This window comes from Epargyreus clarus, unplaced genomic scaffold (genome assembly GCF_041222505.1).
Source record: "Epargyreus clarus isolate Ecla_fem2 unplaced genomic scaffold, WU_Ecla_fem_2.2 ptg000021l, whole genome shotgun sequence".
NCBI classification, from domain to species: Eukaryota; Metazoa; Arthropoda; class Insecta; order Lepidoptera; family Hesperiidae; genus Epargyreus; species Epargyreus clarus.
Window position 1 is genome coordinate 11,513,846 of NW_027332228.1, and position 23,711 is coordinate 11,537,556.

At 34.9% G+C, this 23,711-nt stretch overlaps 4 protein-coding genes, 1 non-coding gene and 1 pseudogene across 5 annotated transcripts in view; 3 read left to right on the top strand and 3 right to left on the bottom strand.

Annotated features, from left to right (window-relative positions):
* Positions 1–2,165, bottom strand: part of LOC140750853 (cuticle protein 7-like) — a 48,147-nt gene extending 45,982 nt beyond the window's left edge. Inside the window, exons 1-3 of the mRNA XM_073084578.1 lie at positions 2,154–2,165; positions 1,836–1,997; positions 1,584–1,750 (exon numbers count right to left, since the gene is read on the bottom strand). Of these exons, the coding sequence (XP_072940679.1) occupies positions 1,584–1,750; positions 1,836–1,997; positions 2,154–2,165 (341 nt within the window). The remainder of the gene's footprint in view (positions 1–1,583; positions 1,751–1,835; positions 1,998–2,153) is intronic.
* A 2,601-nt stretch (positions 2,166–4,766) lies between these two features.
* Positions 4,767–15,691, bottom strand: LOC140750854 (uncharacterized; annotated as a pseudogene).
* On the top strand, positions 7,391–7,463 carry TRNAV-AAC (transfer RNA valine (anticodon AAC)). The gene has a single exon. It is a non-coding gene; the product is annotated as a tRNA-Val (tRNA).
* Positions 11,165–12,352, top strand: LOC140750801 (adult-specific cuticular protein ACP-20-like). The gene is made up of 4 exons (XM_073084524.1): positions 11,165–11,176; positions 11,257–11,415; positions 11,774–11,940; positions 12,230–12,352. The coding sequence occupies exons 1-4, from the start codon at positions 11,165–11,167 to the stop codon at positions 12,285–12,287; spliced, it is 396 nt and encodes a 131-aa protein (XP_072940625.1). The 3' UTR covers positions 12,288–12,352.
* Positions 15,692–17,313: 1,622 nt separating the features above from the next.
* Positions 17,314–18,596, top strand: LOC140750886 (adult-specific cuticular protein ACP-20-like). Its single transcript, XM_073084613.1, has 4 exons — positions 17,314–17,373; positions 17,543–17,695; positions 17,959–18,125; positions 18,482–18,596. Exons 1-4 carry the CDS (start codon positions 17,362–17,364, stop codon positions 18,537–18,539), a joined length of 390 nt encoding a protein of 129 aa, XP_072940714.1. The 5' UTR covers positions 17,314–17,361; the 3' UTR covers positions 18,540–18,596.
* A 4,226-nt stretch (positions 18,597–22,822) lies between these two features.
* On the bottom strand, positions 22,823–23,422 carry LOC140750856 (cuticle protein 19-like; the record flags this gene model as incomplete). Its single annotated transcript, XM_073084579.1, has 2 exons — positions 22,823–22,993; positions 23,249–23,422. Coding segments are annotated over 2 exons (345 nt in total), but the record flags the coding sequence as incomplete, so codon positions are not given.
* Between the last annotated feature and the right edge of the window lie 289 nt (positions 23,423–23,711).

The following is a 23,711-nucleotide window of genomic DNA, read 5'->3' on the forward strand; positions in this document are numbered from 1 at the left end:
TTTTAGCAGTGTAATTAACAGCTATAGGTTTTTCTGAAAAATATACCATTATCCGTTAATGCCTTCATTTTTAATTAATGGAAATTGAATAAATGGGTACCTACAGTTATTGAAGTTTTACTCTTTGTGGTTAGACATCGGCGACACCATTGCCACATATATTTATGCCTTATAACAATTGTGTTAACGCTGCTACGTTGTGATTTAAAGTACGTGGTAAGGGACACATGGTTTTACGAAGCATATCAACAGTCCATTGATTCATTAGAAATTGATAAAGCCCGAATTTTCATTAATGAAATGTATTGATCATGTCTTAACAATGCCTAACTATAATACACTGGGCACTTTTGGGTAGATATTTTGCTGATTTGTAATCAATATAATCCATACTTAATACATTTTTGGACATTTAATATAGAATATAATATCGTTTTGTGCCTTATTTTCTTATTTTTATAATAATTAGGTACTATTTTTATTGGTTATATTTTAAATTTCAACTGTTCAAATATAACACATCTTAGTTTCGTGCAAGTATTTGAAAACGATTTTTTTATTTAAATTAAACAGTACATAGTTCTTAGTATTCTCGTATACACTTACTAGCTCAGGATATTTATAGGCTAATGGAAAAATATCTGTTGAAAAATTTCTATAGTACTAAACACTACATATATTTTATATATTCAGCTTCAAGTTAGAGTTCCGACTTGAGTTGATTACAAATGTCCATTAATGACAGAGTTTAATATTGGATAAGCCACGCGATGATTTTTATATATTTGAGACAAAATATAAAACTAATAAAAAAACACGAAATAAGTCCAAATACAAGTACTGCAGTTAATTCACGAATTAACTGAATTAATGCAGTTAATTCACCAATTAACTGCAAGTAATGCTGCAATGTTTATAATCATTGAATAGTAATTATTTTTAAGAGTAAGTGTAAGTAGATATACCTGCATATTGTTTTGAGTGAAGATATAAAATGCACAATTATGCATCGAGCCTTCATCTTAACTGCCTGACATGACTTATTTTCATTGTGGAACTTGCGAGCTACTTTTGGAGAGACTCAAGTAAATAGCTCGATCATTATTTACGTAATTACAATAACATAAAACAGCTATTACTATAGTTTAAATACCATTTCATTTGCAAATAAGTGATACTTTTTTTTAATACATTTTTATCTCAGTGTCTATTTATGATTTTTTTATCAATGTTTATTGACATTAAGGTAAATTGTGAAAAATTAAATATCTAATTATTGTAAAAATCAAAACAGTAATGCTATCTATATTAAAAATAATTTTAATTAGGCTAGTGAATAGGTTAAAGAAAAATATAGTATTTTTTTTAAATTCCTTATTTATTTGTAATTATATTCTAGAGCATTTGGTACATTTAAATATAATAAATTAGTGGTGATGATGGGTGGGAATGGCGTGTTGGGCGTGGCCTTCACGGTGGACAACAGCGTTGAATCTGAAAAGATTATAACAAAATTATAACAAAATGCCCAAAGTTAAACATTGAAAATTATATAAACAAATGGCTGTGGCAATCATGTTTACCCGGAATGCTTGTCAGCGGTGTAGTCGACGCGCCTGACAGTGCCGTCAGCCTCGTGCAGGGTGTAGTAGCCCTTCACGTTGTGACCATCGCGAGTCTCGTGTTGGGCCTTGATGTCACCGGTGTGCTTGTCTTCTACGTGGTACTCGAACGAGTAGTGAGCGGGGGCCTGTGACGATAATGATCATTAATTTTGACATTACTGTATATAAGAATAATGGGATAACATTTGAAATTTCATGTACAAAACTTACATGGTGCTCTTCGTGGTGTCCACCAGAGGAGTGGCCAGACTCATGACCGTGGGTCTGGTGCAGCACTACGTTCTGGGACGAGACGGCGTGACCGTGACCGTGACCATGGCTGGAGTGATACTGGGCGGCGGCGACGCCAAGAGCGGCAGCGATCAACAGTACCTAAGGATATGATAAATATGTATTGTAGTATAATTCAAATAAATAGGGTTATAAATAGATTGAAATTTGCAATAAATGGATAAAAAATAAATATGCAATATACCTTATATAATACAATATATATATAATACCTTATATAATATAATATGAATATACCTTAGCGAACATTGTAGATAAATATAGGTTCGTTTTGATTAGGGGATAAACAAATAACTGATAATCTAGAACGATATCATGCGAGCTTATATACTATCTAGTATTGGCAAAACAAATTTTCGAAATACGCTCAGTATGTGAGAGTGAGTACCATAACAGGTTTATTACATACAAATTCAAATAAATAATTTATTCAGAGATTTTGATTATTGGATCAAGGTCACTTTGAATATTAGTTATATTTTTAGTATATTTTCAAATATTTTGGTCCATATTCCTAAATTTGTATAAATGAATAAGATTTAAGAGTTTGTCCCAAACATTTTTACTTCTGTCTTTCTGTAAAATGCATTTGTTGAAAGAATTGAATTAACTTACATTAATCATTAAAATAAAGGTAGTTTTAACCATTATTTTAGCCCTTTTTATTCGCAATTTTTTTAACCGACAATATCCTGTTCATAAGGTTAATGAATTTGGCGTCTATTAAAAATAATTAAAGTTTGTTAAAAGAATTATGGTTCTAAATATTTCAAATAAAATGTATCGACCCAGAAAATGCTTAGCTAATATTCCTATGGTTGTAGAGTGAAAAATACATTTCCCGAAGTAGGCTCTATAGGTGTATATCAATTTTCAAAATAACTAATAATTTAGTTTTTCAGTGTAAGGGAATGCTGGTCCTCAGGAGAGTCAACGCCCCTGTTAATGGTATGAAACTCTTTTCTATATGGTATGTTTATCCAGTTCTCCATAGTCAGTAGTGACAACGTACTGATTAGGTAGACGGCACGCTTTTTAAAAGTTCAAACTTATGAAAATTGCCCATACTTTATTTTCGTCCATAAACATAGGTTTTGGTGGATTTCGCTCAGGGTGTATCTGACCACAGTAAACATGTTTTCAATTGGAAAGGGTTTTATCTATACTTTATTATTTAGTTGTTTCCAAGAACTATTATTTTTAATAAATATAGTTTTTTTTTTATTTATGTGAAGGTGAAGGAAAGACGCTAAATATTTTATAAATAATAAGATGCGTTTCACGCCTCTATAAGACTGGTTCATCAGGGACAAGCAAAAAAAGGCGGTAAGACTTTTTGTGGTTTGACTCCGGCGGCATCACCGTCACTCCTATTTATACCTACCTAACAACAGCAGTGTTAAGCGGTGCTGCGTTTAAAGGGTGTGGTAAGGGGGACATACTTTTCCGAGGCTTTCCATCTTAGTCCTCAGGGGCAGCGGCGCATCTGTGACCGTCCTTAAGTAGGAATCTAATCCTAGCGATTACAGATGTTCATGGGCGGTAGTAGCCACTTCCCATGTTCGTCTGCTACTCTTATATTATAATAAATATAGTTAAAAAAAACTAAAAAACACGCTTTTATGATAAAATCAACTAAAAAGTAGAAAATAATTTTCAATCTAGGAAACAATTAAGGAACAGTAAATTGTATAATTGTAAAAAAAGCGTGGAGTGCTCCACTTATCAATTTTCGAAAAGCACCAGCAAAATAAAAGCGTGTTAAAAAAGGCCATTAAGGTCATTGCACTTGGCGATCAGATTTATAACATAGACTTCATTAACTTCAAACATAATAAATTTTACCTAATGAAAATGTTTCTTTTATATACTGTGCCAACTTATTAACATTCAAGTTCCTTACACACGCAGATTGTGAGTAAACAGTGACATATATTTTATTAATGCATGCGGGTGAATCATGTGTGCGGGCCTAGAAATCCGGGGGGCAGGAAAAACCGACCAGGGAAAGGCCCTGTGACAGGAAAGTTTGTAATGATCCCTCAGTGGTTGGTTACACTGCTAATTGGCTGGTGTTTTATTATAGGCACCTTAGCTTACTTTTAAAATTTGCCCCGTGAGACGTATGTAACAATGTACGTAATGTATGTTTTATAATATAGAAGTAGCAGACGAGCATGCAGTCCACTTGATTTTAAGTGGCTACTGTAATCAACCCCAGATAAGATTAGATATTCCTCCCAGAGGTCGGCCACAGATGCGCCGCTACTCCTGAGGACTAAGCTGGAAAGCCTCTGAAAAGTCTGTCTCCCTTACCACACCATTCAAAACGGAACACAGCAGCACCTAACACTGCCGTTATAGCGTAGAAATAATGTTATTATGTAGAAATAATGTTGCGTGGATTGTAAAAAATAATGCGTATCCAAACTCTAGTCTGCAAAATAATACTTTTTTGTAATGCTTAATAATATTAATATATCGCTCAACTTTGGGTTCGTTTGTACTTGCCTTTATGACCTCTTTGAAAATAGTATTTCGTTAAAATTGATGTATTTATAAATTTCTAAATCTAAAAATTCATCCCTATACTTAGGGCTATCTCTATATTTTCATCCCTAATACCTATATAAAGTTCTCTATATATTCAACACATAAATTGTACTGATTATTTCTTCTCCGATTTTTAGACAACGGAAAATAAATATATATCTTTGTTATTTGATAATTATAGTGTAAAAAATAAGCTTTAAGGTTCAAATAGATAGATTCAATATAGTTTTTCTCATTTTAGGTAACACTAAAATGAAGGAACGAAAAAGTTTAACATAATAAAATAAATAGAGGTAATTTTTAAACTCTTTATTTATTTGTATCTTATTATCTAGGACATTTGGTATTTGCAATAAATTAGTGATGATGATGGTTAGGAACAGCGTGTTGAGCGTGGCCTTCACGGTGGACGACGGCGTTGAATCTGTAAGAGATAATAAATAATTAATTTTACTATACGACTGTTATCATAACCTACCTAATTAGCAACTGTGTTTATTTGTATAAAATAGGCAAAAAACGAATTCTTACCCGGAGTGCTTGTCAGCGGTGTAGTCGACGCGCCTGACAGTGCCGTCAGCCTCGTGCAGGGTGTAGTAGCCCTTCACGGCGTCACCCTCACGAGTCTCGTGCTGGGCCTTGATGTCACCGGTGTGCTTGTCTTCTACGTGGTATTCGAACGAGTAGTGGGCGGGGGCCTATGATGGTAGAGAACATTAATTTTTATATATTTATATGTTACAAGAGGTTTTAGCCCACTTGAAATTTCATTTATAAAACTTACATGGTGCTCTTCGTGATGTCCACCGGAGGAGTGGCCAGACTCATGTCCGTGGGTCTGGTGCAGCACTACGTTCTGGGAGGAGACGGCGTGACCGTGACCGTGACCGTGACCATGGCTGGAGTGATACTGGGCGGCGGCAACGCCAAGAGCGGCAGCGATTAACAGTACCTATGGAATTATTGATAATATATTTACTGAAATTATTTTTTTAATAATCCAAAAAAACTCTTTGTTACTTTTTTTTTGTTAAAGAGAGAACTGTTTACTCAGTATGTAACTATTTTGGTGTCGAGTTAAACTCTACTTTTTTTAATTTAATTTTGTAAAACCTTTTCAATATTAAATTTCCTTTTTCCATATAAATGCACAGAATAAAAATTTCAGACATCATTTATTTGTAACGAATAAACTAAATTTTAATTTCAACCAAAAAAATTGTTATGTACCTTAGCGAACATTTTGTTGGTAGTAATCTACTAAGTTGATTGAAGGTAAAAAACAACTGATAATAAGAAACATTTTAATTAGAGCTTATATACCAACGGTCACCTAAAGCTACGCAGATTTTCGTAATACATTCCGCAAGTCGTAAGAAAGGCGAACAAGTTTTACATGCAAATTCAACTAGCACTTTCTACACTCTAGGATTTAAATATTATGGGTGCCTTGTTACAAAGTACGTCCGGGAGAAATACCTTTTTCTTCACGAGGAGGAAACCCTCGAAAGGTACCCGACACCGTAGTGAGCGGCGCCGAGTGATTTGATTAGATTTGATGTTATATGGTTAGTTGGGAATCGAACCTAAATTCTTTGAATTGGAGATTCGTCTGCAAATTGGTTGTTCTTTGAATTTATTTCTGGGATTAAGATTATATTCCACTAACTAAAAACCAGAAAGTGCACTTAAAATAAAACCAATGCTCTTTTGATAAAATCAACCTGTCAATCTGTACCCTTACCATGAGTTTTTACGTTTTGCCAAATATTACTGTTTTGGTAATTGTTTATGTATTTGCCCATGCAAATTCGAATCAGCGCCCCTAGTGAATTGTATCAGAACTATAGTGTCAGTAATGTAACATTAAATGTCTAAAGTGACAAAATGGCGCTTTATGTTTTGTCTCTCTTTTTGTGAACATGTGAGGCAGACGAAAAGACTTGAGCAATTACTTATTGTTACGTTTACTGTTCTTATTAATGATCGAAGCGTTTACTCAGTCTACTGAAGCGAACGGAACAGAATAATGGATCGAGTAAACTAGTAGAAGATCCGAAGCTAAGTTGAACTGGACCGAGCTGATAATAGAATGAAACTCATTTTATAACGAAATTAGTACATTGTGTAATACATTAAAAATGGGTTTGCTAAAAAAATCCTGGACAGGATAATTTTAATTATTTTTTGAAAAATTAATTTTCATTTTGCAGACAACCCTATATCAACGTGTTCACAATAAAACAGCGCTTCTACTGATATAAAATTTTATCTATTATCATCATGAGTGAAAGTAGTTGCCAGCGAAATACCTGTTTATACCTGACAACCCAGTAGTTCGTCCACGTAAATAATAGGCAACCCAAAGCCTGCACATTCTGTATGTTTTTAACATTCACTCAGAATAGAATTTTCTTATTATCTTGATGTTGCAAAATTTAATTTTCAATTAAATTTTAATTTTTCAAAAAATAATTAAAATTATCCTGTCCAGGATTTTTTTAGCAAACCCATTTTTAATGTATTACCCAATGTACTAATTTCATTATAAAATGAGTTTCATTCTATTATCAGCTCGGTCCAGTTCGATTTAGCTTCGGATCTTAGACCAAACGTAACGTAAAATTGTGGGATGTTTTGAAAACTCATGGTGAGGGTACAGGTGGTTCGAGGTTCGAATCCCAACCACTAATATATTATATAATCGTTTTTTTATTATTAATTCTAAGAGAAAAATATTAAAGATCTTAAAACTCAAATTAAAGTTAAAAATAATTTTAAATTGAACCCAGTAATACATCGTGCTATATTCCAGGATGGAATATAATAATTAAATAAAAATAAACACATATTGCAATATCGCACTAAACATTTCTTATTATAATTAAAACGACTCCAAAATTTTTAGATTCGTACTTAACGTTTCCGTGGTGTAGCGGTTATCACATCTGCCTAACACGCAGAAGGCCCCCGGTTCGATCCCGGGCGGAAACATTTTTTTATTTTAATAAATAAGCTACGTTATGGAAAAAATATGAACTTAAATTTTAAGAAAGGTAAACATTTTACTATTGTCTTAAAATATTTGAGTCGTACGAAAGATATTTTTTCATACAAAACTCATATTATTTGTAAAATTTTTACTATTGTTATGTTTTTTAGTCTCATACGTGTTTTTAGTAAATTAAGAAAGTTTGTTGTTGAAATAATCTGACCGGATAAATTTAAATAAACTAAAGGAAAATAGTGTGAAGAAATACTTAACGGTGATCCCATGGGGAACAACGAAGGCAGACGAGAGAGGCGGTTTTTCAGTCGGTACACAGACCAAGTCCGACATACGGGGTCCAAGCATCTAGACCCTATGTACGTAATAGTATTTTTCCCCTCAGAAAAAATAAAATCATACATACATACGATCGAAAGGGTTACTCTGCGGAATTTGATGAAAATTAATAGGGAATTAAAATACAAATAAAATAAACGGGTAATAACTGTACTCATTTAATTATTTACAACAACAAAAAAGTAATATATAAACGTCACTTAATGTTATATTTTTTACATAATTAAAAATAAATAACATTAGTGATATTTATGAGGAACAATGTGATGAGTGCTGTATTTCACGTCCGCGTGGAATCTGAAAAGATAAAAGATAATTAGGTCCGTTTCTCTTTATTCGTTGCTTTTGTTATTATCTCCCAGATCTATTTTAACTGCTATTAAAATAATTATATCCAGCAACTTTAGAATCATTATAAAGCCGCCAAAGTCAGTGTAGAAAGCTGTTTTCGGTTAACGGTTCCTTATTCAAGGGATTTATATAATTATCAATTAAATTTACATCTTTAACGAGCAATCTGAGATTTTTTTGAGAGCTCTTAAAGTTGTCCAAAATCTTTCTTAATAAACTTCGCCGGTTTTTAGGTATTGCCTTTATGCCTTTATGTTTACTTTTCTTTCCCATCTTTGCAGGAGTAATGGATTGATAAACGGATAATTATTATTGAATCAAAGATAAAATCCACTTACCCGGAGTGCTTGTCACCATGGTACTTGACGACTCTCTCAGAGCCATCGGGCTGGATCAGCGAGTAGACTCCCTTAACGACGTCGCCATCACGATGCTCGTGCTGGGACTTCTTGTCGCCGGTGTGGTGGTCCTCTACCTTGTACGCGAACTCAAACTTGGGATGAGTCTGGAAATACAAAAGGTGATATAACTATTAAGTTCGTCTGCTTTGGTTATGTCTCTTACACTTGTAAGGGTAGTAGATTTTTTTATAATACAGCAAAAGCAGATGAGTCAATCTGATGGTACGAGTAAGTGGCTACTGTCGTCTATGGACATCTGTAAACAACCCGAGATAGTATTACATATTTCTACCTGAGTTCGGCCACAGATGCGCCGCTACCCCTGAGGACTAAGCTGGAACGCCCCGGAAAAATATATATCCCTTACCACCTTGTATTCTGAAACACCGTGTGTTTCAAGGGCATTAGGCAGAAATAGATTTGGCGGTGGTGTTGCCGAATTCGAACCACAAAGGGTTCTACCACCTTCAAAATATGCTAAGGCAAGAATGTAAATACTTCCAACTGGATATTAATGGTACATAAACGACTCCCGATAAAACCACTGTCATATTAAGAATTGCTTGAGGTATTATTGTGTTATCATTATTATAATCATATAGCATTGTTCCAGTTACTATTTTTCCTTGCTATAATCAGTTAGTAGCGTGGAGTCTGATGAGTTTTTTTTATGTTAATGTTGACTTACATAATAATCATGATGATCGTGTCCGTGATGTCCGTGCACGTGCACGGGCTCGTGGTGTCCGTCGTGCTTGTACACGTGCTGGGAAGAGTATCCGTGCCCGTGACCACCATATTGGGCAGATACTACGGCAATTAGAGCAGCGACAAATACAACCTGTAAGTAAAATATAGGGTTATTTATTTCAATTTATGTCGATGAAAATATGTATAATTTATTGGAAAATTTCTTGGCATGTTTATATTTGAACAAGCTTAAGAATTTTCTCATTTTCATCTGGAAATGATAGTATCATGAATATGGGTTACGATGCCTATGTTGCGAAGGATATCCGCATACCATATACATGCATAGAAAGAGGTTGAATAGGTCTAAATACATGTTGGATGTAGTCCTATAAAATTATACAATTTCTTTCTAAAATTAAGAAGAAAATGAATATAACATTAGTAAACAAAAAGTACTCAAAACGGAGGGAGGATTTTACCATCATCTTCATATTTTTGTATTCAAGTTTGGTTACTGCTTATTCCAAATTCAATACTTGACTGATAGTTATGAATAAAAAATGTTTCTTATATATTGATAACAATGCTAGCTGACCAAGGTGAAACGATTTCACTATGACCAATGTGCTATTATAATAATTAAAATTTTGCTATGTAACAGTTTTGTAAAACATTTATCAGAGACAGCCTTTCTACATTTATATTACGTATAATGCAATTGTATGCAAGTGATTGTTAATTCCAAATATTTTAGTAGCAACATTGATGTTTTTCAAATAAGTAATGAGAAATAAGATATGAGGCATTTTTTAAATTACTCTTACCACTCAATTCGAGTTCGACCCCATCACTTGACTTAGATTTATGATTTTAAATTGTTGTTGCATTTAGAACATTTACCATTCGGGTTACTGAATCTAAATATCGGCAATAAAGGATATTATATGCAAACCATGATACAAATTGTATTGTAGAAAAACTCGTGTTATACAATTAAAAATGGCATTTACACAGCTGAGCCATATCATATCATCATCATCATCAACCCAGTACTGTCCTACTCTTGGGCACGAGTCTCCTCTCAGAATTACAAGGAATTGGTCATGGTCCACAGCTCTACCCAAGTGTAAATTGGTTGACTTCATATATCTTTATCAGCAAGCAGGTTTCCTCACGATATTACTATATATATTCGAGAATTTTGCGGTATTTTCAACTGTAAGAAATAATTTCGTAGTAAGAAAATAGTGTTCATCTTCGGTAAATATTTAATATCGAATTTAATTTGCAAATTTGACTACCACGACATCTACGTAACGTGACATTTACCTACTATTTTGACTTTTTTACACCACAGAAATGAAGTTTCAATAACATTTTTTAAATCTACATCTAGATCCAATGAACTCTACACACATAGACGAGCCTATAAACATCCAGACCTATAAAAGATACCTAAATTCATAATTTAGAAATGTCTGGCCATGACCCCGGACCCTTCTGCACTCATATCGTTATGTTACCCTCTTCTCCAAGAAGGTTGTCATTGTAATTGTAATATAATGGATAATAAAATCATCATTAATCTTGGTAACCATAAGAGTAAATTCCCTTATCAATAAGCTTTCAATACTTACCAGTACGAACGTACACAAAGGGTTTCGGTAACAACGCACGCACATAATTTCTATTGCGGTTAACTGTTTTCACTTTATTGCCAAATTTGCATATAAATTATTAACAATTTAACGCCAATTTGTCAATATGTAGTATTGTGGCCTTGGTGAGTAACAATGTTTTTTGATATTTAAGCCGTTAGTAAAACTTGAATGGTATCAGTTAACTCCAGAACTTGGTGTTCAAAACATTATCATCTATTATTCCAACTGTATAATTACTCCAAAATGTTCGCCAAAGTAAGACATATTATATGATTGCCGATTAAAATCAATCAACTATAAATAAGGAATATTATTGATTTAAATTATTTTTACAGATTGTGTGTGTAGCTACTTTCGTCGTGGTTGTGGCTGCTCAATTTGGAGGCCACGGTCATGGTCACGGGTACTCTTCTCAGCATGTGTACAAGCATGATGGACATCATGAGCCCGTGCATGTGCATGGACATCACGGACACGGCCATCATGACTACTATGTACGTGATTAAAATTGTTTTATGACATATTTTTATGGCCTAAGTTGGTTAAGAAAAAATATGTGGAGCTTAGAGATGTTTCTGTATAAATCTTGGGGTCATTCACTTTCTATAACTCTATGTTACATTTAACGCTTAGAACAACTACCTACAGCTTTTAACAATTTGAATTATATTTATTTCTTTGAATATTTATGAACAATTTGAATTATATTTATCTTTTTGAAACTTAATTACGTACACCTAAAAAGTAAAACGGCGGGCTTAATGCTAGGAGCATTTTCTGTAAGTCAACCTTAAGCTCAATTTAGATCTATAGAAAAAAACCTTAATAGGATTTTATTTGTCAATTCTTTAGACCCACCCCAAATTCGAATTCGCGTACAAAGTGGAAGATCACCACACTGGCGACATCAAGTCTCAGCACGAGCACCGCGACGGCGACGTCGTGAAGGGCGCCTACTCGCTGCACCAGCCTGATGGCTCCGAGAGGAGCGTGCACTACCACGGCGATAAGCATTCTGGGTAAGATAACTTAAAAAAAAGTTCTATTTACATTCAAAAAGTTAAAAAAATTAGAGCAGGAAGTTTTTAAAAATCAAGTATGTGAATAGTAGAAAAGTAACTTAAAGTTGTTGGATAAAACATGTGGAATATAGGATACAGGCAAACGGCGAAAACAATAAGAATATTTTATCTTTTAAACATAATTTTGTTTAAGTTAGGATTAAAACCTACTTACTTCGCTACAATTTTATTAATTTTCACTTTATCCAATAGTTTTTGATTTCATGTCCCTATTTCATTTTTTCAGATTCCATGCTGACGTAAAATTCGATACGCACCACATCGTGCCTCACAAGCATTACTGAGTTGAAAAGCCATAAAAATATACTTTTGCAAAAGTGAATTTGTAAATAGTTTTAACCTCTTCTTGTTGCTATACTGTTATTACTGTAATATGTTATGTTCAGATTAATTATGTGTGTGTTGTTTAATGCAATAAAAAAAAAATAATAAAAGAAAAATCGCTATTATCTATTATTTTTCCACTTTTTTTGAAACAATGTTTTTTAATATTAATTAACCCGACTGCCAAGGAAGGATTACGTTTTTCGCGCGTGTCTTGTATGTTTATCTTTCTTTATTCGATCGGGTCTAACAAACGGCTCGATGAATTTCGACGGTTAAGGTGTCAATCGTCTTAATGAGCCGAGTATCCTTAAATAAGTGAAAAAAATCAAAATGGCGGATTTTTGACGAGAAATGGTAACAATTTAAAAAATTGGGGATGACAGTTTTTTTGAAACCCTTTAATTTTGAAGCAAATACTATGAAATTTTGTATCTGGCTTGCTGGATAAAAATAATGAAATTCTACCTCTACCTAGGTAAAATAATGGCTGGAAATTTGAATTACTGAAGCAATTACTTAACCATAACCTAGCAGTGGGACAGTAAAGGGTTGATGATGATGATATGCAGAAAGAATGGTTTAGGTACTCTATCATTAGGATTTAAATTGGTGAAGATAAGGATTAGCGACCAACTTGTGTCGAATAGACACAATAAATTGTCCTCCGATGTAGGTAAGGAAGTGGAGATAAGCAACTAGATACTGAACCAAAAATGTAGTAGCACTTTTTTTCAAATGTGTAGTTACTGTTAACCCTAGTGGCCCTTTTGATGGCGAGCTGGAAGGGAGACATGGTTTTGGTCACTGTTGCCGGTATCCTGGACCGTCGCCTTCGGTAAGGAAGGGAAGGTTTCGGACCCAACTATTGCCGAAGTTCTGACCATCCGTCTATTGTTAAACAGAGATTACGTAGAACCCCAGAAGCACCTTCTGTGAGGTACTGAGCTTAGATAGTTATGGTAATGTGGGGTACAGGGGAGACACGACTCATCACTCCAGGACACATTGTGATGGTTATGAGGTCCTCGTCTCCACCGTAGTGGACACAGTGTATGTAGTACCTGTTTTTCTTGAGTGTGTGTGGGAGCTGATGAGGCTCCTTACTGGGGGCATTATCTAACAACACTACATTTTATAAAGCAAGTATTTTATTTTCTCACTAAATATTTAGATTACTCTCTAATTATTTAGAACCTTATACTTTACCTTATTTAAACTAAAAAATAAATATGTTTGTAATACAATTCCAGTATTAAACGACTAAATTATTACGTACCTACACTTTTATGGTCTGATTAAAAGATGACATAAAACACTTATGAAAATAATATTTTAAAAGTCTCGTATTAAATTAATAACATTAATTTAACTACACCATCGGTAGTTTCCTGTTGTTGTACTAAGTCTTGTAATAATTTGTAATTTATGATAACATTTTTTTATAAATTTTGTGTTATGTTGACGAACTTTAACCTTTTAATTTCTTATTTTAGAAAACGTTTTGTGCAACATCTCTTTTATAGCTTTTTAATATGATAACATTGGTGAGTGCAGAAAGTAAAGCGGTCAATAAGATTTTTCTATCTCTTTATATTTAATTAAACAGGTTTCTCATAAAAACTACTGGACTGGTGTGGACGTAATTTGCTTCAAGGAAAGGGCATTAAAGGGAGAGAAGTAACTACTTCTGTCTATTCTGTCTATTGGAGACAGACTTTTCCGAGGCGTTCCAGCTTAGTCCTCAGGGGTAGCGGCGCATCTGTGGCCGCCATCAGGTAGGAATATCTAATCCTATCTGGGGTTAATTACAGATGTCCATGGGCGGCAGTAGCCACTTACCATCAGGTGGACTGCATGCTCGTCTGCTACTCTTATAGTATAAAAAAAAAATCATAATTCTGAACCTGAATAAATCGTTGGGTTTTTGTTAGCTAACCACCATCATCATCAGTGTATGGTACGTGCGAGAAGGGTGAATATATTAATAATTACAATATTAATTTTTTAGTAAAGTAGGTATTTTATTAACACAACATAATGCTCATTTACAATACAGTGATAACATAAAGCAGACATTTCGTGATCAACACGAAAAGAATCTCTGTACATCTATTTAAAAAATCCTTGAGAATTTCTTTCAATAATGTGCATGCGGCACGATATGATGGGTGTCGTACTTGACGTCAGCATGGAATCTGAAAAAGGAAAAAATATCAAAAATGTTATTAATTATGTTTGTCACTAACATTTTTCCTGTGTCGTGGGTGCCAGGGATACATACTAAGAACCAACACAAGAATCCAGACCCAGAACAGATGTCCAAATTCAAAGATCGAACTCGTAACGCCCTTATCATACCAACATGGTTATCGTCATGCGGGTCGTTGATTCATACATATTTATAGTATGCAAAATGTAATTTTTGTAATATGTATTGATATATTCAACCCATTATAATACTTATTTACAAGTAGCATAACAATATATTATGAGAAATATAAATATCTTGAATACTTAATAAAATTTATAATTACAGTAAGCAGAAGCAATAAAGTGATAAATTAGCATTACCCGCTGTGGTGGTCACCATGATAGTGCACGCTCCTCACGGAGCCGTCAGGCTGGTGCAGCGAGTAAGCGCCCTTCACGACGTCGCCGTCACGGTGCTCGTGCTGAGACTTGATGTCACCAGTGTGGTGGTCCTCTACTTTGTACGCGAACTCATATTTGGGGTGGGTCTGAAACAATAATTTCCAAATATAAAAATATGACAGATACATATATACTATGAATACGAATGTAGGTATGTGTATTATAACTATTCATGTATGTATCTGTGAGTTTAAAGCCTTCATTTTATGTTTCTTAAACTAATATAAGTCATTTCATCTTGCACCAATAGTGAAGAGGTTGCATAACGTACATTTTCATTAGATTTTCTTCATCTGGCGTCTAAATTTCAAAAAGCGCACTGAAGGTACTTATATATCTGACTGTATAATTATGCTAAGACTCATGTTGATCAGTGAAAAATAACTTACATAGTAATCATGGTGTCCGTGATGTCCGTGCACAGGCGCATGGTGTCCATCGTGCTTGTACAAGTGCTGGGAAGAGTACGCGTGCCCGTGACCATGGTCACCGAACTGAGCAGCCACAACAGCGATGAGAGCAGCGATACACCAAACCTGGCAAAGTTTTGTTTTCTTATTATAGCTGAGAACTCCAAAAATCGCTTTCCTTAAATGTAACGCACGAAGCGTCTTATTATCTGTTGTTAAAATCTTTAACTTTTAACTTTGATACTAGTAACATTTATTACACTGATTATGTAATCTAATTCTATTACCTTTACAAACATTTTGATCTGTGAAATATATTTTTCAGATATAAACTTCAGTCGTTGTGTAACTTATATGGTCTACCTTAAACTGATGCATGGTAACTATATTTCTTGTCTTATATATCGGAAACAATGACAACCATACCAAGGTTGAAGTACATGTGTAATTGGTTTAGAAACTAAACTTTGTGGTTTAATAATACTGCGCAATTACCTCACTACAATCATTTGTGAAAGTGTTTGCTGGAAATTGCATTGTAATATATTAGTCATACTTATTTAAAACACAAAAAATGATTACTTAGCAAAACCAAAAATCGAATGGAAGGACGGATATTAAGTGATACATTCATAGTCCACTAAGCCGGGCAAGAGCGAATTTAGAGTGCTCACAGTATTTTCTGAAATGTTTTTATACAATTACAGCAAACGATCATATAATCAGTGGCAATACTTTTGTAAAATCAGAGATATACCTACCTACTTAAAAATATTTCTTAAAATTCAACCCTGAACGTCGATTATGGAATACAAAAGATTAAATAGATATAGTTCGATTGTATTGTGTATTTACCAGTATTTACGTATTCTTGAAGTGACAGTTTTGTACCTTGTGTATATGGCGATTGATTTGATCGTTCTTGAGTTGTAGATCGTGATTAGCAAAGCATCGGAAGCGTTCGGGGGTCGGATGTTATTGGTTAAATTTCATGTGGCTTTCCGTCCTTGTATTCCAGGAATGTATGTTTGACTATTGATTTCATGTTTGGGACGTTCACACTACAACTTTATTTTTTGTGAAAATATGAGACCAGAAATCTTATTTAGCAAAGGTATGTGAAGTCTACCAAAACGCACTTGGCCAAGGAGGTGGACTAGGACCTTATCCTTCTCGGTCTGAGAAGAGACCCGTGCCCAGCAGTGTAACAGTAATGGGTGGGTGACTATAATAATAAAAGCTTAAATTATTAATTTATTTTATTGATCTAATTAGAACGGCCGAGGCCACTTACACTAACTAGACAGATCTTTATTTTTTTGTTAACAAGGGGAAAACCTATGCCGTGGGAGCGGTACGGGGTTATGTGGGATTCTTACCGCACTAAAACCCCCCGGTGGCCGTCCTCGGCGCTGCGTAGAGCACTCCGGGATCTCCATCGGAACGCAACCGGAGTCCACTTGGCGCGTATGCGACCACACATACCGCCGTCCATCCCGGGGTTGCTGGCCGGGCGGTTCGAGCTCCCACTCTTGCCGTCCGCAACCCCGGAAGCCAGGGGATACCGTAGCCCTATTCTGGTCCCGGAACTACAGGGACAAACTAGACAGATCTAACATACAGACAACTCACAGAACTCCAAGCATACAGACATGATCAGCTTCCAGTCATCAGCAAGCATTATATTATGTTTCATCTATTACTTAATCCATTGATAATACGTAGTTGAACATAGTTAACTAATAAACTAATTTAACATATGTTATGTACAAAATAGGCATGCATTGATTGAAAACTTTCACGAAATTATTATTTTGTTGCACAAAGTTTTAATATTTTACGCCCAATTATTCAGTGCGAAACAGTTTGACCTTGCTATGATACCATTGTTTTCGATATATAAGAAACGCATTATAATCATTAGATATCAGTTCACTTCTGAGTTCCAAGTTTACATTACCTTTCAAAAATGTTCACTAAGGTATTATTAATTCAATTTTTTTTAAACTATATAATCATTTTTTTACGTGAAATAAAAAATAGTTATTTTTTTCGTTCATATATATTAGTGCGTTGACCATTGCAAAAAAATGTATGTAAGACTTGAAAAAAAAAGTATTAATAAATATATTTTGTAAAATATCTTTCAGGTGCTGCTTATTGCCGGTCTTGTAGCTGCCGTGGCTGCTCAATTCGGAGACCACGGTCATGGACACGCGTACTCATCACAGCACGTGTACAAGCACGACGGACACCATGAGCCCGTGCACGGACATCACGGACATGGACATCATGACTACTATGTATGTACATTAGAGTTTCACTTTGATGTATTTGAAATATCATCCCATACCAATTTATACTAGTATTACTTGTTCCTTTGTTGAACGTTATTCAGGTTTCCAATGTAGTCCCGTATGAGGTGACAATATACCTATGTCCGATTTTAAAATGGTCCGTAAATGTACGGTTTCTTATTCAACGATACATAATAGGTTGCTAATCCGCTAATCCATAGAAAACCAAAGTTCTGTGTATCTAATTTATTTTATAATTAACTTTTCAGACTCACCCCAAATTTGAGTTCGCATACAAGGTAGCTGACCACCACACTGGCGATATCAAGTCCCAGCACGAGCATCGCGATGGTGATGTCGTGAAGGGCTCTTACTCGCTGCACCAGCCCGATGGGTCCGAGAGGGTTGTTCACTACCACGGCGATGATCACAGCGGGTTAGTATACTATGAATAAAATATTAATACTTTAGTTTCTCAGTCATGACAAAACTGAAATTAAGTTTCAATTATCCTTGGAATTCGTTTTTGATTAGTTACTTCGTGACATACTTTTTCAAAGGATTCCAGCTTAGTCTTCAGAGGAAACGGCGCATCTGTGGTCAACCTTAGATAGAAACGTAATCTTATCTAGGGTTGCAGATGTCCATGGGTGGCGGGAGCCTGGTCTGTCTTCTACTCTGATATTATAGAAAGCCAATGATTAATTAAAAGTAGTAAGGTTTTTAACCTGTATTCTTTCTAAGCCAATAGAAACACAAAATACTTAACTATAATTTGATTTTCTTTTTCAGTTTTCATGCTGACGTTAAGTACGCCACGCATCATCTCGTGCCTCACAATCATTATTGATTTTAAGTGTTATATTTGAAAATATTTGTTGTACAAATAAAATGTTTCTATTTTATATTTTCTTTTAATTTATTTTCCTTCTACTATATTTCGAGTATAACGTAATTTTTAAACACTGTTTCACTCTAGCTTAAAGACTAAATGACGAACTAAAAATTTAACAAATCACTTTCCTTTGAGAAAATATGAATATTACAATATTTTTTTACATGGTATCAATAAGAAATAGCTTGAACAAAAAATCGATAGTACTGAAAGGTTTGTAAATACGCTATTTAAACATGAAACACGAAAAATTACCAGTGAAGCTCTAAAATACGTACATAGTAGTCATGGTGTCACAAATTATAACACACGCACACACTCAAACATTTTTAGTATTTAGATCCATAAGTAAAGACACAGATATATGTAATTTAAGATTGTAAATAAGAATAGTTTCATGTTTTATAGACGTCCTAGCTAAAATTAGATAAGTTTAACTGCAACAAACGATCATGACTGCCAACTGTCAACCGTATACCATTGAACCAAAACGACGTATTACGGTCCCGTCATCAACCCATTACTGCCCCACTATTGGGCAGGGGTCTCGTCTCAGAATGAGAAGGATTAGGCTGTAGTCCACCGCGCTGGCCAAGTGCTTATACGAGTACGTATATATATTATATAAATCTCTTAGGTATGCAGGCTTGCTCACGATGTTTTCCTTCACCGTTTTAAGTTAGTGATAATTAATTTCTAATACGCACATAACTTTGAAACATCATACCGTGCCTAGGATTTGAACCTCGCACCCCTTGTTCTAAGAGGCCGAGTTTCTAAACCATTAGGCTAACACTGCATTTAATTTTGAAGGTTCCTTGAACCCTTTGTGGTTCGACTCCGGTGGCACCACCGCCACACCTATTTCTACATTTGTTTTTAAGCTATTGCATAGCTTTTATCGCGGGCTTTGAGCGCGGCGACCGAATCGAGAAATTCCGTAACGAAAATAAGTAACACCTTTCAACAACTCGGTTGCCTGGAGACTTGATATCCAACTATCAAGTCTCCAGGCAACCGAGTTGTTGACTGTCAATAGAAAAATATGGATATAATTGAATAAAGTATTATTTTACATTCCTTATTATTTTATTTGATATTGGCGACGAGATGTCGAATGAACTAAAAAACAATAAGGAAATACGAGCCAATTACGTGGGTTAATGAAACGAACCGAAAATTACATTTCGGGAATAGAAAAAATTGACATTGAAGAAATAAATATACGACTGAATTCTTTACAAGAAAATTTGAACAAATTCTACGCGATTCAAGAAAAAATTGAATGGCTTACAGAAGAAGAAAATTTAGAAGAGGAAATAAAATACAGGTACGAATTTGAAGAAATATATACAAAGCTAAAATTTAAATTTTTGAATGTACAAAAAGAAAATAATCGGCTAATACCTGAATGTTCTTTTATATCAGCAAGAGCGGAAGTTTATTTGATAAACTGTTAACTGTCAAGGCACGCTTGAGACGTACACCTAATACAAAAGAGTTATCACCTTATCAGTTAATGTTCGGCAGAGAGGTAAGAACCTATATGCATGCCTTATTTAAGAAATCCGCCCCACTATCCAGATTACATTACAATGCACCGCCAACGCAGGAGTTCGGACAAGGTGATAAGGTACAAGTCCGCAGTTACACCAACCCAAGAGTTAAATGGGAGTTCGGAGTCGTCATCCGAAGATTAGGTAGACTCCATTATGAAGTCAGAACTGAAAATGGCATACTGGTGCGCCGTCACCTTGACCAAATGCTGCCGGCGCCCCTGGTGGTGTAAGTGAAAATAGCGGTGGAGGACTGTTGGATATCAAGTCTCCAGGCAACCGAGTTGTTGACTTTCAATAGAAAAATATGGATATAATTGAATAAAGTATTATTTTACATTCCTTATTATTTTATTTGATAACCTTAATTCGTCAACTTGAACACAGATGGCAGTAATACACATTTTTTTATAATCCGTGCAGAAATCTTAAAATTGCGTGAAGTATATTTTATATTCCCATTATAAAATTCAAAATTATATTACCATATTATCAAAATAATATGTTTTATCAACATAAGCTATGTTGAATTCTGGATTGATAAAATAACGTAAAAGAGTGTTTGTTATTTTTAAACGTACAATTACAACTGACAGACTTGACAGCACAAAATCAAAACGCCATTATGATTTATGGTACAAATAATTTGTGTACAAAGTGTTTTATATATGAATAAACAAAGTGCATTTATTAATGAAAAATGCGATGTACCTGTAACATTCGGCCAAATGCCACAGGCACATCGCATTGATCCATTTATATTGCTGGTTGTTAATACTTTACGTCACTTATTAAATACTTTTCTATTTTATATTTTAGAATGTTCAGTCTTGCTTGGAGTTATGAAATGTCAGCTGATATTTGCAATGTCTTATATAATGGAGATATGATAAAATAGTGGATAAAGATGTATTAATGTAAATGTTGATGATTATGGAAGAATATATTGTATTTCTGGAATTCTTTCTGAGCGTTTTCATAGCATAAAAAATGCTATGCAATAGCTTTACCGCGGCAGTCTCCGAGTGCCACACGTATTTTTTTTTTTCTTCTCGAGGGGGAAACCTTCAAAAGGTACCCGACGACGTGGGAGCGACGCCGGGTTATGTGGGATTTTTACCGCACTAAAACCCCCCCGGTGGCCGTCCTCAACCATTGTTGGAGAACTCCGGGATCTCCGACGGAACACAACCGGAGCCCTCCAAGCGCGATGCCCCGATCGGGCTCTACCCTGGGGGAGCAGTTTTCGCTCCTCCCACACCATGTAGTGTTTACGACGGTATGCGACCACACATACCGCCGTCCTTCCCGGGGTCGCTTGCTGGACGGTTCGAGCTCCCACTCTTGCCGCCTGCAACCCCGGAAGCCCCCTTTTAGTCGCCTCTTACGACAGGCAGGGGATACCGTAGCCCTATTCTAGTCCCGGAACTACAGTGACAACACCTATTTCTACCTAATAACAGCAGTGATAGGCGCTGCTGTGTTCCGTTTTGAAGGGTGTGGTAATTGAGACAGACTTTTCCGAGGCGTTCCAGCTTAGTCCTCAGGGGTAGCGGCGCATCTGTGGCCGACCTCAGGTAGGAATATCTAAGTAGCAAACGAGTATACAGTCCACCTGATGATAAGTGACCCCAAATAGGATTAGATATTCCTGCCTGACGTTGGCCACAGATGCGCCGCTATCCCTGAGGACTAAGCTGGAACGCCTCGGAAAAAAATATGTTTCCCTTGCTTGACCCTTTAAAGCCAGAACGCATCAACGCTTAACACTATTGTTAATAGGCAGAAATAGATAAAGCAATGTGGAATGCACGTCTACATTTTATTTATATTCGGTCTAAAACCATGATTAAATTGTGTTTTTTGTATAAACGGAGTAGGAAAAAAGATAAAATCAATCTTGTATGGTATGATGGAACTGGAATTTTACCATAATTTTATTTATTTAAATTATAATTACCTTTATTTTGAAACTAAATGACAAACATCTGTTAATTTATACTGCACGCTTCAAACTAGAAAAGAGAAATAACAATATTTTGCCACAACTTTCATAAGGGTAAAAAGGTGTAAAAGTAGTGTGGTGTAGTGTAGTATAGACGAATTACCAAGAGATGACTGAATTATTTATTCGCCCCGATTATAACACGTGTAATGTTATCTTTATGCGTCACTGACATTATGACAACTATGAAAATTTCCTTTTAAAAATCTCATTATATATTTTATAGTAGATCGGTTCAATTCGGCTCAATATACATAAACAATCCACTTACATAAAAGCTACTGCTCCAATTTGGAGGGAGTTTTGTTAATTTACTACTTATTACAGAAATAAATAGGTATTTTTAGGAATATTTGAAGATATATACTAAGTTAAGATATTAACCAATAAAATCAGCACATAGTATAATAAATTTTATTTATTCATATTCGTATTTTACAAAACAACAACTATGTATTTATTAACATTTACGAGTATTTACTTATTTGTTCCTATTTTGTTCAATAATGCTTGTGAGGTACAATATGATGGGTGTCGTACTTGATGTCAGCATGGAATCTGAAAAAAAGGAAAACAATCTTAATATAGGTATCATTTCTAAGTCACAAAAATGATAAAATATAAATTAAGTCAAATTAATCATAGACTGAGACTGAGCTTAGATGAAAAATATTATTTTACCCGCTGTGGTGGTCGCCGTGGTAGTGCACGCTCCTCACGGAGCCATCAGGCTGGTGCAGCGAGTAGGCACCCTTCACGACGTCGCCGTCGCGGTGCTCGTGCTGAGACTTGATGTCGCCCGTGTGATGGTCCTCCACTTTGTACGCGAACTCGTATTTAGGGTGGGTCTAAAAGACAAAAACATAAATAATATACGACAAAAACATAAAGCTATTAAATTGGGTTTTGAAGTTTGAAAGTTATGAAGTGGATAGCTCCTATTGTAATTTCATCGATTAATTAAATAGGAGTTACTTAGGGAATAAAACATTATATTCTTATGGAACAGTGCAATTTGGTTAAGTACTAATAAAAACACTCAAAACAATTAAAAACTTAGGACAAGTTATATCTAAATTATTAAAAACATAAATGTAACATACATAGTAGTCGTGGTGGTCGTGTCCGTGATGTCCGTGGTGTCCGTGCACCTGCACGGGCTCGTGGTGTCCATCGTGCTTGTGAACGTGCTGGGAAGAGTATGCATGTCCGTGACCATGATCCCCGAATTGAGCAGCTACAGCGGCGATAAGAGCAGCGATACAGAGGATCTGAAATATTATATTTAATTAATCATTATATATGTTGACTATATTTTATTTATTACGAAACCTAAAAATGTTATAGGTATATAAAAATTACCTTAGAAAACATTTTAGATTTTTTGTAAATTACAAGTTTAAATGATATTGTAACGTCCGTGTGTTGTAGTGAACTGATAACTACGAACAAAAATATAAGACTTATATATAAAAACAATGATAAGACAGCAAGGTTATAACATGTCAAGTAGAATAATTGATTATTAAAATAACAATTGGTAATAGCAATTATCTTGTGAAAGTT

Bases quoted from the DNA above. Each gene is read 5' to 3' on its own strand.
- LOC140750801 (XM_073084524.1), top strand. The intron at 11,416-11,773 runs GTACGTGATTAA...TCAATTCTTTAG, and splicing joins ACGGCCATCATGACTACTAT to ACCCACCCCAAATTCGAATT. The intron at 11,941-12,229 runs GTAAGATAACTT...TCATTTTTTCAG, and splicing joins CACGGCGATAAGCATTCTGG to ATTCCATGCTGACGTAAAAT.
- LOC140750886 (XM_073084613.1), top strand. The intron at 17,696-17,958 runs GTATGTACATTA...TTAACTTTTCAG, and splicing joins ATGGACATCATGACTACTAT to ACTCACCCCAAATTTGAGTT. The intron at 18,126-18,481 runs GTTAGTATACTA...TTTCTTTTTCAG, and splicing joins CACGGCGATGATCACAGCGG to TTTTCATGCTGACGTTAAGT.